This window comes from Dermochelys coriacea, chromosome 4 (genome assembly GCF_009764565.3).
Source record: "Dermochelys coriacea isolate rDerCor1 chromosome 4, rDerCor1.pri.v4, whole genome shotgun sequence".
Classification (NCBI taxonomy): domain Eukaryota; kingdom Metazoa; phylum Chordata; order Testudines; family Dermochelyidae; genus Dermochelys; species Dermochelys coriacea.
The window spans coordinates 95,604,566-95,617,519 of record NC_050071.1 but is presented as its reverse complement, the minus strand read 5'-3'; the positions used below and the strand labels follow the sequence as shown (position 1 = coordinate 95,617,519).

The 12,954-nt window shown below is 39.3% G+C and overlaps 1 protein-coding gene across 3 annotated transcripts in view; it reads right to left on the bottom strand.

Annotated features, from left to right (window-relative positions):
• GABRA4 (gamma-aminobutyric acid type A receptor subunit alpha4) overlaps nt 1-12,954 on the bottom strand; it is a 70,465-nt gene that overhangs the window by 40,972 nt on the left and 16,539 nt on the right. For 2 of the 3 annotated variants that reach the window (XM_043513903.1, XM_038399477.2), the window contains exons 3-7: nt 12,628-12,695; nt 6,616-6,836; nt 6,431-6,513; nt 4,716-4,859; nt 1,680-1,832 (exon numbers count right to left, since the gene is read on the bottom strand). In XM_043513903.1, coding sequence (XP_043369838.1) covers nt 1,680-1,832; nt 4,716-4,859; nt 6,431-6,513; nt 6,616-6,836; nt 12,628-12,695 — 669 coding nt within the window. The remainder of the gene's footprint in view (nt 1-1,679; nt 1,833-4,715; nt 4,860-6,430; nt 6,514-6,615; nt 6,837-12,627; nt 12,696-12,954) is intronic. The other variant, XM_038399478.2, reaches the window with a different exon arrangement.

The following is a 12,954-nucleotide window of genomic DNA, read 5'->3' as shown; positions in this document are numbered from 1 at the left end:
TAAGGCAGACTCAGATGTTTCAGAAGGAAAACACGAGGAGGGCATGCAACATGATGAAGGAGATGTAGATAATGTTGTTCACATGATCACCAACTCCATGGCAAAACTATTTGATCTGAATGCTGACTTAACAGATTCACCAACATTGCAACTGCATTGCGCAGAGGTTGCAAAAGATTGTTTTGACATGGGTACAAAAATCTTGCATTAGCATACTTGGCTACCACTTTACAATACCATATCTGTCCTAGATAAGTAACATAACATCCCCTCCCCCAATACAGAAACCAACAACTATGTTGTTTTGATAGAAGTGTCCCTTAGGTACTTATCTAGTTTGGTACTTATCTCAGTCTAGCAATAAATTCAGCGAAGTATGGACAGACATGACACTTGAACAAAGAGTAAACTGTGAGAGTAAAGTAAAAGTGGATATAGGGGGTTTTATTTTGAAACCAGGAGCCTTGGCTAGATGGTTCATCACTACTCATGTCCACATGCTTTACTAGATAAGTATTGGGGGATGTTATGTCACCAACAATGTCCAGCTAGGCCCCCAGACAATTCCATCTGGACATCCCCATTGCCTTGCATGTTACTGCCAACGTACGTGGGAATTGACTCATCACTTGTATACCTTCCCCATCTAATGTAATGCTTGGGTGGGATGTTAAGGTTCTCATTAGATTTTTTTTCCCCATTACTGACTATTTACCAGGTCTTTTTGTGATGCTGGACAGTATTTCAGTCTTTGCTTGCGTGTTGGTTGAGCTGTCACTTAGAAGTATTAACTTCTAGTATTATTATTCTTTTAAATCTATATATGACACATCTTTTGGCTGAATGCTCTCCAGCTGATTAATCTCGCTTCAAAATACAATACATTTTAGAGTCACTTTACAAGATTGCTTTAACCATGCTTATTTTTTCCATTCCTTTGTTAGGAACCAGTTTGCTTTTGTACATTTTGTCTTCCACACATTTGTTTGTTCATTTTCAGTGTTCATTGTAGTGTCTCTTTTCAAATTGTATCTTAATGAGTGTCACTTTAATATTTTCTGATCTTTTGCCTAATTGCTTTTTCGGTTCACTTTCACGGAAGCAGCAGGAGAAAAAAAAAAAGAGACAGTTTCACTGCAATACCAGGACCTAAACCTAAACTCCTTACTCAGACAAAACTCCCACTGATGTCAGTGAGACTTGTGCCTGAGATCTGTGCACACATGTATGTAATTCCAAAAAAATTAGTTCAATGACACTTTAGTTGGAGTTACTCCAAGAAGAGCCATGAACGTACACCTGAGGGTAAAACTGTCCCTTCTGCAGGCTGAGGGCCTGATTTGGATATGGGAGTTTTTTACCCATTTGGGCAAAGGGATGGGTTCCAATAAATTTAACCCTGCTACAATCAACCACATTCCCCTCCAAGTTAAATATTCCAAGTTTCCCTCCACAGTCCAGTGAGCCAAGTTACATATTCCTAATATTTATAATTAGGCAGATAATAAACAAAAGGCCCATCTGCCTTTGAACTTAATTTATTTTCTCATGTTAGCAGCACTGCTTTTGAGAAAGTATGCATATTCTGTCTGATAATGAGGATTATTCTAGTAAAAATTATTAAAGGAGGAAACATAATTAAATGGGAAGAAGAAGAAGAAGAAAGAAATTATAATTACCAAATACGGTTCTAGCTGGAACAGATTCCTTATTTATCCAAAATGACACTTGCGAGAGGATCACAGTCATAATGCATGGGATATATGTCTGAATCATAAAATAACCCATTTTCCGTCTGAGGTGGAAGTAAACTGTCATAACAACATATTCACCTATAAAATAAAGCAAAAGGCAAATATACTTCTGACACCATATACAATTTTGCAGAATAACCATGTTTCTGACAGCCAACCAGCATTAGATATGAAAATATTTTCTTCAGAGCTTAGCAATACAAGCACTGAAAGATGTGTTGCTTAGGAAACAAGAAGGAAAGGAAGTGTGATATCAAACAAAATGGAAAGTAGTATGTCCTTACAATGCCATTCTGGAAACATAATATAAAAGACTATAAATTAATAGGTAATGTTAGATTGCCTTTTTATGGTTTAAGTGCTATTTAAGAGGTCTTTTGGCACTCTCAAGGCATACAAGGCATCTATTTACCATCTATCCAGCTGTGGCATTTGTAATATCCATTTCACTGTACATAGACAACATACTATAATATCTAGATACTGCCCTATGGCACATATTAGTTCATATGGAAACTTGTAATTGTTTCACAAGGTGTTCCCATTCTAGTACTGCTGTCATAATTAAACAGTGAATGAATAAATAAATACTCCGTACTTATATAATGCCTTTAAAATTCTTTACTCGTATCAGTTTATATAGTGGTTAATAGACTAAATTAAGTGGCCATCATTATTCAAAGTGTGAGAAATATTCAGAATGAAATGCAAATGGTGGGTCTTATCCAACTGCCATTGAAGTCAATGGGAATCTTTCCATTTGGATCAGACCCACTCTCAGCTAACATGGAGTGGTTCAGAACTATGGGGATTTGGAAAACAAAATGACTGGAGAGAAAGAGATTTACAATAATGGTTAAAACCAGTCTCAGAAAGTCATGTAAATAGTAGTACAGCAGTCATTATTTTAACTTTAGCTTTAGAATGACACTGTTGTTTGTACCTTTATCACTATGACAGAGGTGTATAAAACAATGAATGAGAAAAGAAGGGTAAACTGAGAATTCAAACATTCACAGTTATATTTGATAGGATAATTGTATATATAAATAGATAGATAGATACAGATTATAAACTCTCATCCTCCAGGACATAAACCAACCACTGACTGACAGGAGTTAAGAAAAATATTCCATCACGGGCCAGTTATTCTAAATTGTCCATTTGGGGATTTCTTGTACCTGTTTCTGAAGCTTCTGGTACTGACCACTGTCAAAAACAGGATGCTGAACTAGATGGACCTGATCTGATCCAGTATGGCAATGCCAATGTTTTCAGGCTTCCAGCCGCCCACTTGATAGAAATCATTTTTGGGAAGTTCTATGGCCTGTGTTATACAGGAGGTCAGACTAGATGATCACAACAGTTCCTTCTGGCTTTGGAATCTATGAATCTAGGGTAGGGAATTGAGACCACAAAGTTGACCAGGCCAGACCAAGAAGAGCAGGGACAGTTCATTTTGGAGCAGACCTCCTCAGAGGGGATGAACTCTTACTCATTTGAAATCAAGAGGCTATTTCAGTGAGTCAGGACTACTCACAAGAGAAAGAAGTTTGCAAGATTAGGTCCCAAGACTGTCCTACACCCTACAGAGGAGATCAGGGAAGGCTCCTGTGCCACTTTCTTCCCAGAATAGGCCTATGCACAATCCACCCCCTTATCTTCTCATTCCAGTCAATGGAAATTCCTCTCCAAAAAAAACCCAACAACAACAAAATCAAAGGATTTCCACTGTAGTGGTAGAGTTGCTCCACCTGTCACCACCCATATAGACATATACACACAGTCATGAAAATTCACACCCTTCTGCTAAAAATTACAGTATTAATTAATTATATCACAGGTGGCCCTTACAAAAAGCCTAAATTGAAATCCAGAATTTAATTATAGGAAAAGTAACACAAACAGTCTAGTACAGAATAGATGGCTTTGACGTCCAGTCTTCACCACAGGTGAAATCCTGGCCCTTTGAAGTCAATGGCAAAAATCCCATTGACTTCAGCAGGAACAGGATTTTACTCCATGAATCTCTGAGCTAGTGTTCTGAAGACAAACAAACACAAGCTTAGACTGCAAGAGGTCTCCAGAAACTGGTTTTTTTGGGAGGGGTGGGGGAGTGGCAGGGAAGTGATCTGGTTTGTCTTATCTTATGGATAATCAACAACATCTCGTGCTAATAATATCCAGATATATTAAGAAAATATTTTTATCTTGAAATAAAAAAAATAGAGAAATCTGTCAAATACATTCCTCAATCTGTTGTTTAAATTTTGTCTTTGTCCTGCCACAGCATTTCATTTTACAGTACCAAACATCAAGGATTTAGTAATGTAATTTTGTAACAAATCAACAATAGATAATATTTTTAAAACAAATTTTATCAAACAGCTAATCAGTGAGATTTCACTTACTGGGTCTACCTTGTTATTGTCACTTGCCTTAATAGAAATTTTAGTAGCACAAATAGCAGCAGCAGGCTCTGTTGTGATTACCACTATGCTAGTCTGAATATAGTTCTAATTTATTACTTTAACAACATATTCCGCATGTTGTATTTCTATTTTGAATGTTTGCATTGCCAAACAAAAGCAAGTATTTTCCCATATAATACAGACTGAGCACCGAGAAAGTATTTTTATAACTGGACTTCAAGGCCTCTAACAGCCTTAGTTACATGGCTCCTAACTCTACAGATTACATTTTAAGCATTCATTACACACATTCATCTAGCCCTTCCGACTAGTGACCTCATACTTGCTTTCCAAATGGACTATGAACTCCACTATAGTGGATCTGCAAGTGGCAATATGAAGAACGAAAACCTGAGCTCTGATTTAAGTGTATATATGCATATACATAATATGTCAGTAAAAACTATGGAATACCTTATAGAAAAGGCCAGGACAAAATTACATTGTTAATTCCGCGTCTCAAATTGGTTCACGTTGATGAGATTCTTACCTGTAATAGATTTAACAGTTTCAGTGGATACAGTATGCCCAAGCAGGTCATATTGAACTAAACTGGAAGACTCTTCAGGAACTTCCACAGACTGTTCAGGTCCTTTTGTCCAGGTGTAAATCATTTCACTCTTTGGATATGCATCTAAAACAACATATTGTTAGCATGAATAAATAGAAAGTGTCTTATCACAGCATATTAAGGTCCTGATACAAAGCCCATTGAAATCAATGGAATACATATGGAACCACCGTGAACTTGTGGGGGGAGTGTAGACATAACTAGAGGGACTCAATCTTAGATCCACCCCCTGCCAGTTGGGTCCTAGGACCCAGCTCCTGGGTACTTGCTGACCCGAGTCTGAGAGACTTGTGTGTGTGTGGACAGAAGAGGGATTTTGGCTCAAACCAAACTCTGAGCCCAGGTTTACAATCAGTGTAGACATACCCCAGGTGGATACATCTGAGAGGCTGGGGACACATTTATTTTAAGAAAATAACACATGCCACGCTCATAAATTTTCAAAATATTTGCCAAAATCTGAAGGCCTGTAAAAAAAATTCCCAGCAGCCAAAATATACTCCCAGTTCCCAAGAAATATTCAAATAATAATATGAAATAAAGTGATAATGCCTAGTATGTAGTCTCTACATAGCCAAAACTCATGTTAAAGCCAAATCCAGCCCTCCTTTTACATGTGAAATGAGTATGACTTTTTTACCATTTCACTGAACATAGGGTCGGATACTCCAGTCTGCCAAGTGCAATTTCCACTGCATGTATTTAAACTGGCCAGTGATCCCCCTGGAGAATTCTCCCTATATACAGGGAATCTCCGCTACTATATAGCTGTTGTCATAGCCACCTTTTGTGCCAGCTGCCATCCATCTGGGAAGATGAAGAGTTTCGGGGAAGGTGGTGCAGCCACACCAATCCCTATGCCTGATTTTTCACTGGTGTAAGCTGAATTTATGCCAGCGGCAGAAGTTAGAGTACTTGCCCTACTGCTCTAAATTCCACTGGAATGGGTGGCCAGGGAACAGGGAGCTGGCAACCAGCTCCCTGCAGGCAATTGTCCACAACAGCAGCACAGGGACATGCCAGGGGTTGGACCAGGGGACTAAATTAGATGTAATGTGATCTAGCAAGCCCTAAGTGGTCCCCAGGCCGCTCAGAACTGCTCTGGGGGCACAACAGAGAAACAGGGAGCCATGACTGGCTCCTCCCCTCTTTTGTGCCCTATGCAAGATGGAGGCAATACAGAATCTGGCCCAATATGTTACCATTAGAGAATACTAAAAGAATTTAGGAGATCTTACAGATATCTGGTATTGGATTTCTAAAGCTTTCCTTTCTATATCAGACACAAAAGGTCTGAGCCAAAGCCTGCTGGAGTCCTTGGGAATCTTTCCACGGACTTATGTGAATGTTAGATCAGGCCCTGAAACATCCTTGTAGTCAGAGAGGTGGAGTTTAACTTAATATCTGAATCTGTGCCCCTTTGTCAATTTGCTGCCTTGATAGCACTATGGGCTTGATTCTGCAGCCCCTATATAAACAAAACTCATATGGAAGTCAATGGGATTTTTCTATGCATAAGGCGTGTGGCTCAAGCCTAGGATTCAGAAACTTCAGTTATGATACAAAGAATTTTTAAAAATCCACATCTGTTTTTTTAAAACTAAAGCTTCAAAAAATTCATAATTGTAACTTACAACTCCCAAATTTGAGAGGGCAAGCATGACCATCCATTGGAAAATCCACTAATCTCATGGGACATTCTGCACTTATGGTAAGCCTATAATGAAACAAATTGAATACGCTTTGGTTTGGATTTTGTCTCGGCAGCATAACTTTTCTCTACAGTAATTGAAAGAAGCCAAACAAATAAACTGAATACCTCATTGTGTATAAGATGGTGCCATTTCTCATTATTCTAAAGAGTTTGTTTGGGGCTGTCATATTATGCGAGACGGATTTTTTCCCGTTCCTGAAAAAAGTGTCAGGTGTCCACACTTTTGAAACCATCATATTATTAAGTCTTAAAATTTCAATGGGACCATCATATTTTAATCTTTTGTCCACCCATGTCTGACGAAAGAAGACATCCATTGTGTATTCCTATAGTATATTGTAGAAAAAACAAATGTTACACTTTTATGTGTACGTTTCCTGTAAAAATCCCTTAGGAGCAAACAAATGAGTGGCGAAGTAAATGTTGTTAAGTCAACTACAAAATACATTTCTACCAATTAAAGTGAATTGTACACTTCTTAATACCTTAATTTCCCATATTAGGCATATAAATAAATTGCTATACATATTTAAATCGAACAGGAGTAATTACTATAATCTAATAAAATTGCAGGAAGCAGACAATTAGTTGCAGGAAGCAGACAATTGCACTCTAGCATGTAACTGGAAACAAAATGAGTAATGTGTTAAGTGTCAATGGACTATAAAAAAAATTGATGGATTGAAAATATAAGAATTGAAAATATAAAGGACACATGATTTCTTATTTCTCCCAAGTTCACCAAAATCACACAAGGAAATATACATCTAATATCAACTGACAGAACAGGTGGTTTATTGAAAAGGGATCAATAGTTCTTTTGTCACATCTACAAAAAGTGTATATAATAAACCCTGCTCCTGCAAACATTTACGTTTTAACTTTAAGCACGTGCATAGTCCCATTGACTAACATGGGACTACGCACGTGCTTAAAATAAAGTATGTGCACAAATATTTGCATGATTAGTGCCATGAATATGGAAGCACACACACACACACACACACGAATGAATGCATGAAGGAAGGAATGTTTACATGGTACTTTTTATCTTGGGATATCAAAGCACTTGCACACTGTCTTATTCGCATAATATTGGTTTAACAGTGAAGGACATTATCCCCTCTAGCTGTTGTGCAACTGCAGTTTTGTGCTAAAACATCTTAAAATTATTGTGATCTAAATTTCTTACTGACAATTTTCTGAGAAGCGTATGAAACATAAAACCTCCTCATTAGAGACTTGATGCTGCAAATCCTTCCTCACACGCGTAATCAATCATTGGGCCTGCTCAAAACCACTGGAACTATTCATGTGATTAACGACTAGTCAGATGAGCAATGATTTGTAGGCCTGGGCTCCTAATTTTATTGTATGATAGAGGTGGCTTGGCTTGGGCAACTTGTTTTGTGTATAGAAGGAGTATGTAACAATACGCATCTCTCATGATCAGGGCTGGCCTTACCATGAGGCGAACTGAGACGGCCGCCTCAGGTGCCAGACTGTGGGGAAGTGCCCCTAGGACGCGGAGTGTAGAAAATTGTGTCTGCTGCTGATTCATATGTATTCTCTCTGCTCTAGATGCACAGAGATGGTAGAGTGCTGTGCTGGAGGAAGGAGGGCACAAGAGACATAACAGGCAGGCAGGAGAAAAGCTGAGAGGGAATAACAAAGCAGCAGAAGCTACAGAGAGAGAGGAGGAGCCGCCTCTTATGTACCTCTCTAGCACCCCCAGGAGCTTGGACTGATTAACCCCAGCTTCTCAGGGAGCTTCCTGTTTCCTGCTACTTCCCGGAACCCACTTGAGGAGAACAGGCAGTCAACTGAATAGTAGGAGCCAGTTTGGCCCTTAAGACGTTGATATCTTCCCTCACTCAGGCCCTGCTTATTTGTCCTCTTCAGCTGAATGTTGAGAGCCACTATAGCTGGCACCCAACAGCAGTCATGAGTGAAAGAAGAAAATGCCCCTCTGGGGCAGCATTCAGAAAAAGAAAGCAAGCAAAGGAAGCTTTTCTATCTAAGCAGGAAGGAGCTCTCCTAAGATACATCGACACAAATGTTCATGGTGAGCCTTCCGGCCCCAGTGAGGGATGTGAATGGTGAGGAGATGCCTCATCTTCCAGTAAGTCAGAGTGCAGGTGACTTGGCAGCTACTGCAGCATCCATATCTCCATCTCAAATGGATGTAACCAGGCACATTCCTGAAGAAAAGTGTAGCTCAGAGAAGAGTGTGGTGGAGGCGCAAGAAACAGCTGCTGCTGAGTTTAGTTCCTTAAGTCTAGATGATCCAGGACTGTGAACCCACTTGAGCAGTAGCCAGAGGAACTTCCTTGTACTGCATGGGCCACAGCAAGTGAAAAACTTCGTGTTTCCCAAAAACAATGAAAACAGAAGTTTCCATCCAACACGTTACTGGTGTAAAATTCCCAATGGTGACAAAGTGGAGAGGGCAATGGCTTATGTACTCAAAAACCCAGAATGTTGCATACTGTTTTTGTTGCAGACTCTTCCAGTCTAATGTTCCAACCACATTGGGTTCTACAGGAACAAAGGATTAGAAAAATCTGGCTAGAAATCTGGCACGCCATGAGAAGGCAGCAAATCACCAAAGAGCATTCCATAGGTGGAAAGAGCTTGAGATGAGACTAAGGTTAAAGGCCACCATAGATGATCAGCATCAAGAGAAGATTGCATCAGAGTCTCTTTACTGGCAAAATGTTATGAAAAGGCTTGCTGCCATTGTGAGAATGCTTGCTACCCAAAACCTAGCACTGCGTGGCACTTCAGATCAGCTATATGTACCAAACAATGGAAACTTCCTTAAAACTGTGGAGCTGATGGCTGAGTTTGATGCTGTACTCCAGGAGCATCTAAGAAGAGTCACCACCCAAGAAATGTACACACATACACGTACATGTACACACAATGCAACTTAGAAAAACAATTCAAAATGAGATCATACAGTTACTGGCAACAAAAGTCAAACAGAAGATTGTGGCAGATCTGAAGTCAGCAAGATATTACTCTGTTATTCTGGACTGCACACCTGACATCAGCCATACGGAACAAATAACTTTAATGGTGTGTTTTGTAACAACAACAGAACCTATGAAAATGTCCCTGCAATGGTGACTGTCAGAGAGCATTTTCTAGAATTTATTGGCATTGATGATACTATAGAAGCTGGTATGACAAATGTGCTTCTTAAAAAGCTGGAAGATACTGGAATTGTGATAGCTGACATGGGAGGTCAGGGCTACGATAATGGTGCCAACATGAGAGGAAAGAACGAGGAGTGCAGACACGGATCTGAGAGTTAAACCCTCGAGCTTTTTATGTCCCATGCAGTTTTCATTCATTGAACTTGGCAGTCAGTGATGCAGCATCAGCTTCTAGTGAGGCTGCTGAATTTTTTAATGTAATTCAAAGCATCTTTGTATTTTTCCTCTGCTTCAACTCATAGATGGCAAATTTTGAAACAACACCTGGGAACATTCTCTCTGACACTGAAACCACTGAGTGCCACACGATGGGAAAGTCGAGTGGAGGCGATAAAGCCTATCAAACACCAAATTGGGAAGATAGATGATGCCATAGTTGCCATTATGGAGGATAATGCTATGACAGGAACTGTTCATGGGAGAACAGTAGCAGAGGGAAACGGAATCACCAGAAACATTCATAACTTCAAATTTCTGTGTGGCTTAGTGTTGTGGCATAACATACTGTTTGAAATAAATGTTGTAAGCAAGAGACTCCAAGGTGTTGATTTATCTGGAGCAATGGAACAACTGGACAAAGCAAAGTCATACCTACAGCTTACCGGTCAGATGAGGGATTTCAAAATGTTCTAAAGCGTGCACAGAAGTTGGCAGAAAAACTTCACACTGAAGCTATTTTCCTACGCATTCAAGAATACAAGAATCACCGAAGAAGACAACATTTTGATTCCGAGGCACAGGATAACCCCATAAGAGACCCCAAACAACAATGCAAAGTTGAATTCTTTAACCAGTTGCTAGATTGTGCAATACAGTCAGTTGAAGAACGTTTCAAGCAGCTCAAGGAACACAGCAGTATATTTGGGATGTTGTATGATATTCCAAAACTCCTCACTATACCTGAAGAAGACCTACATCAGCAATGCAGGGCACTAGAGACAGTGTTGACACATGATGACATGCGCAATATTGATGCGAGTGATTTAGGTGATGAACTGAAAGCCCTTTCAAGATACATTTCAGCAGGATCAACTCCAAAGGCTGTTCTGGAATATAGGTGCACAAATAAGAGGACCATCCTCTTTCCAAATGCTTTTGTTGCTCTGCGCATATTTCTAACACTTCCTGTAACAGTTGCCAGTGGAGAACACAACTTCTCCAAGCTGAAATTAATAAAAACACATCTACGCTCCACGACCCAGAGAGGCTGGTCGGCCTTGCAACCATCTCAATAGAGCATGAGCTGGCCCAGACTGTGGACCTTCACGAGGAAGCAGTTCAAATCTTTGCACCCAGGAAGGCATGGAAAGCACCACTTTGATTATTCAAACAGATAAAAATGCCAGTGTTTACTATGCAGACAAAAAAAGTTACATTTGCTGTTCAGGCATTTGAAAATTAAGTGTTACTTAAAATTTTTGAACAAGGCATTTTCAGTTGTTAGTTCTCCTTTATTGGGGTAGGTAGCAGAGCAGTATCATGAAAGGAGTAGAACAGGAAGAAGGCAGAATTGAGATCTTTCAAAGTTTTGGCCCAAGCGAGGGGACATGGGGGCGTCATTTGAGCTCCCTGCCTCAGGTGCCAAAATGTTTGGGCCGTCCCTGCTCATGATCTTTCGCTGCTTTTGTCCTGTTTTGTCTCCTTCCCCTTCCACCTTGTGTTCATTCTCACCCCTTGCTAGATCATGCCCAATTCACTTTATGGCTTTGCAATTCTGTATTATGTCTAATGTTATGTCATTGAGCTCAATCAGGCTGCTTGCATCTGTAAAAAGTACTCAACCTAAGTAATGGTTGCAGAATTGAGCCTTAAATCATTAGTGCCTTGGGGCAGAGATTTGCCAATTTTAGTTGCCTGTAAAGTGCCAAGCAGACCCATAGTGCTATATAATTAAATAAGCTGAGCTAATAATTCACAATTAATAATTTAGTTGACAAATACAGTCTTTATTCTGTGGTGATAATTATCTCAAATGTATTCACTACTCAGATTTACTTGAGGCCAGATTCTTATGTCCTTACTCGTACGGAATAGCACCCTAATGCACAAGTGCAACCACTTAATGAGCAAGGTGCTATTCAAAAGCCATAAGGCCCTTGAAGAATATCTTGTCTAAACTTTACTCCAAAGCTTAGCAATATATCTACATAATTTGAGCTTTGGTGCTTAGCCACATAAGTCAAACAACATATTTTCTTTCCCCCTTATTAAGGGCTGGGACTTGCACCACAGAAGTCAATGGGACTTATTCTAGATCAGGCCTTGAATGAGTGTGGAAGCCTTTCAGGCACAAGTGTGTGTACATTTAACATTTGTCTTCTGTGATTACTCATGCATGTCACTTTGACATTCACTTTTTGCAAACAGGTTTTCTGGTAAAACTCTTTCATTTGAATGTTTAGTGAAAGCAATGCCAAGAGGGGCATGAAGATGGATGACAAATTCATTTGAAGTGAAAATGTAATCAAATATTTGGAAATAATGTCATTATTTACCCATTAGTAATAAATACTAAATACTAATAAGCTAAGGAGGCAGAGAAAGGCTAGCTCCAGAGGGGAAAAGCATTTCTGTGACCTCATCAGAGAAATCATCTGCTCTCCGTATAGTGCTCTCAGATACCCCACTGGGCCTTAGTTGGCTCTGACACCAGTATAAATCTGTTGTAAAGAAATTGATGTCAATTCTTTCTAACAGTCTAAAAACTGTCTGAGTGAGATCAGAATCAGGCCTACTCTATCTAATTATAGCCTACAAATTAAGCTGTTGGTAATCTTTCCTACTTTGCATGACTGACAGTACAGTATAAAGTCATATGAATTAAGCATTCACTCCTTACTGCAGTTAATGGTTTCTCAGCACCAGAAAATGGTATTTTAATTCCAGAAGTACATACCATTTCTACATCAGAAACAGGTCCAAAACTGGTGACATATATATCTGTTTTGACTTCAGTAACAGGACCTAACATATAAAAAGGAAGTGAGCAAGAAAAATCAAATTTTGCAGGTTAACATGTCTCAAAAATGATATCAGCACGTAAGCCACATTTTATGCGGTTGTCACTCTGAAGATTTTTTGGACTAATCAGAAGAAAATATATAGACAGCATGTTCTCAGAACCAAGCCTACTGTAATTTATGACAGTTGCACAGTGTAAATTATGTAAGTGAAGGTAATTCTCTGATAAATAAATCATATATGTTTACAATGCAAATTCCCA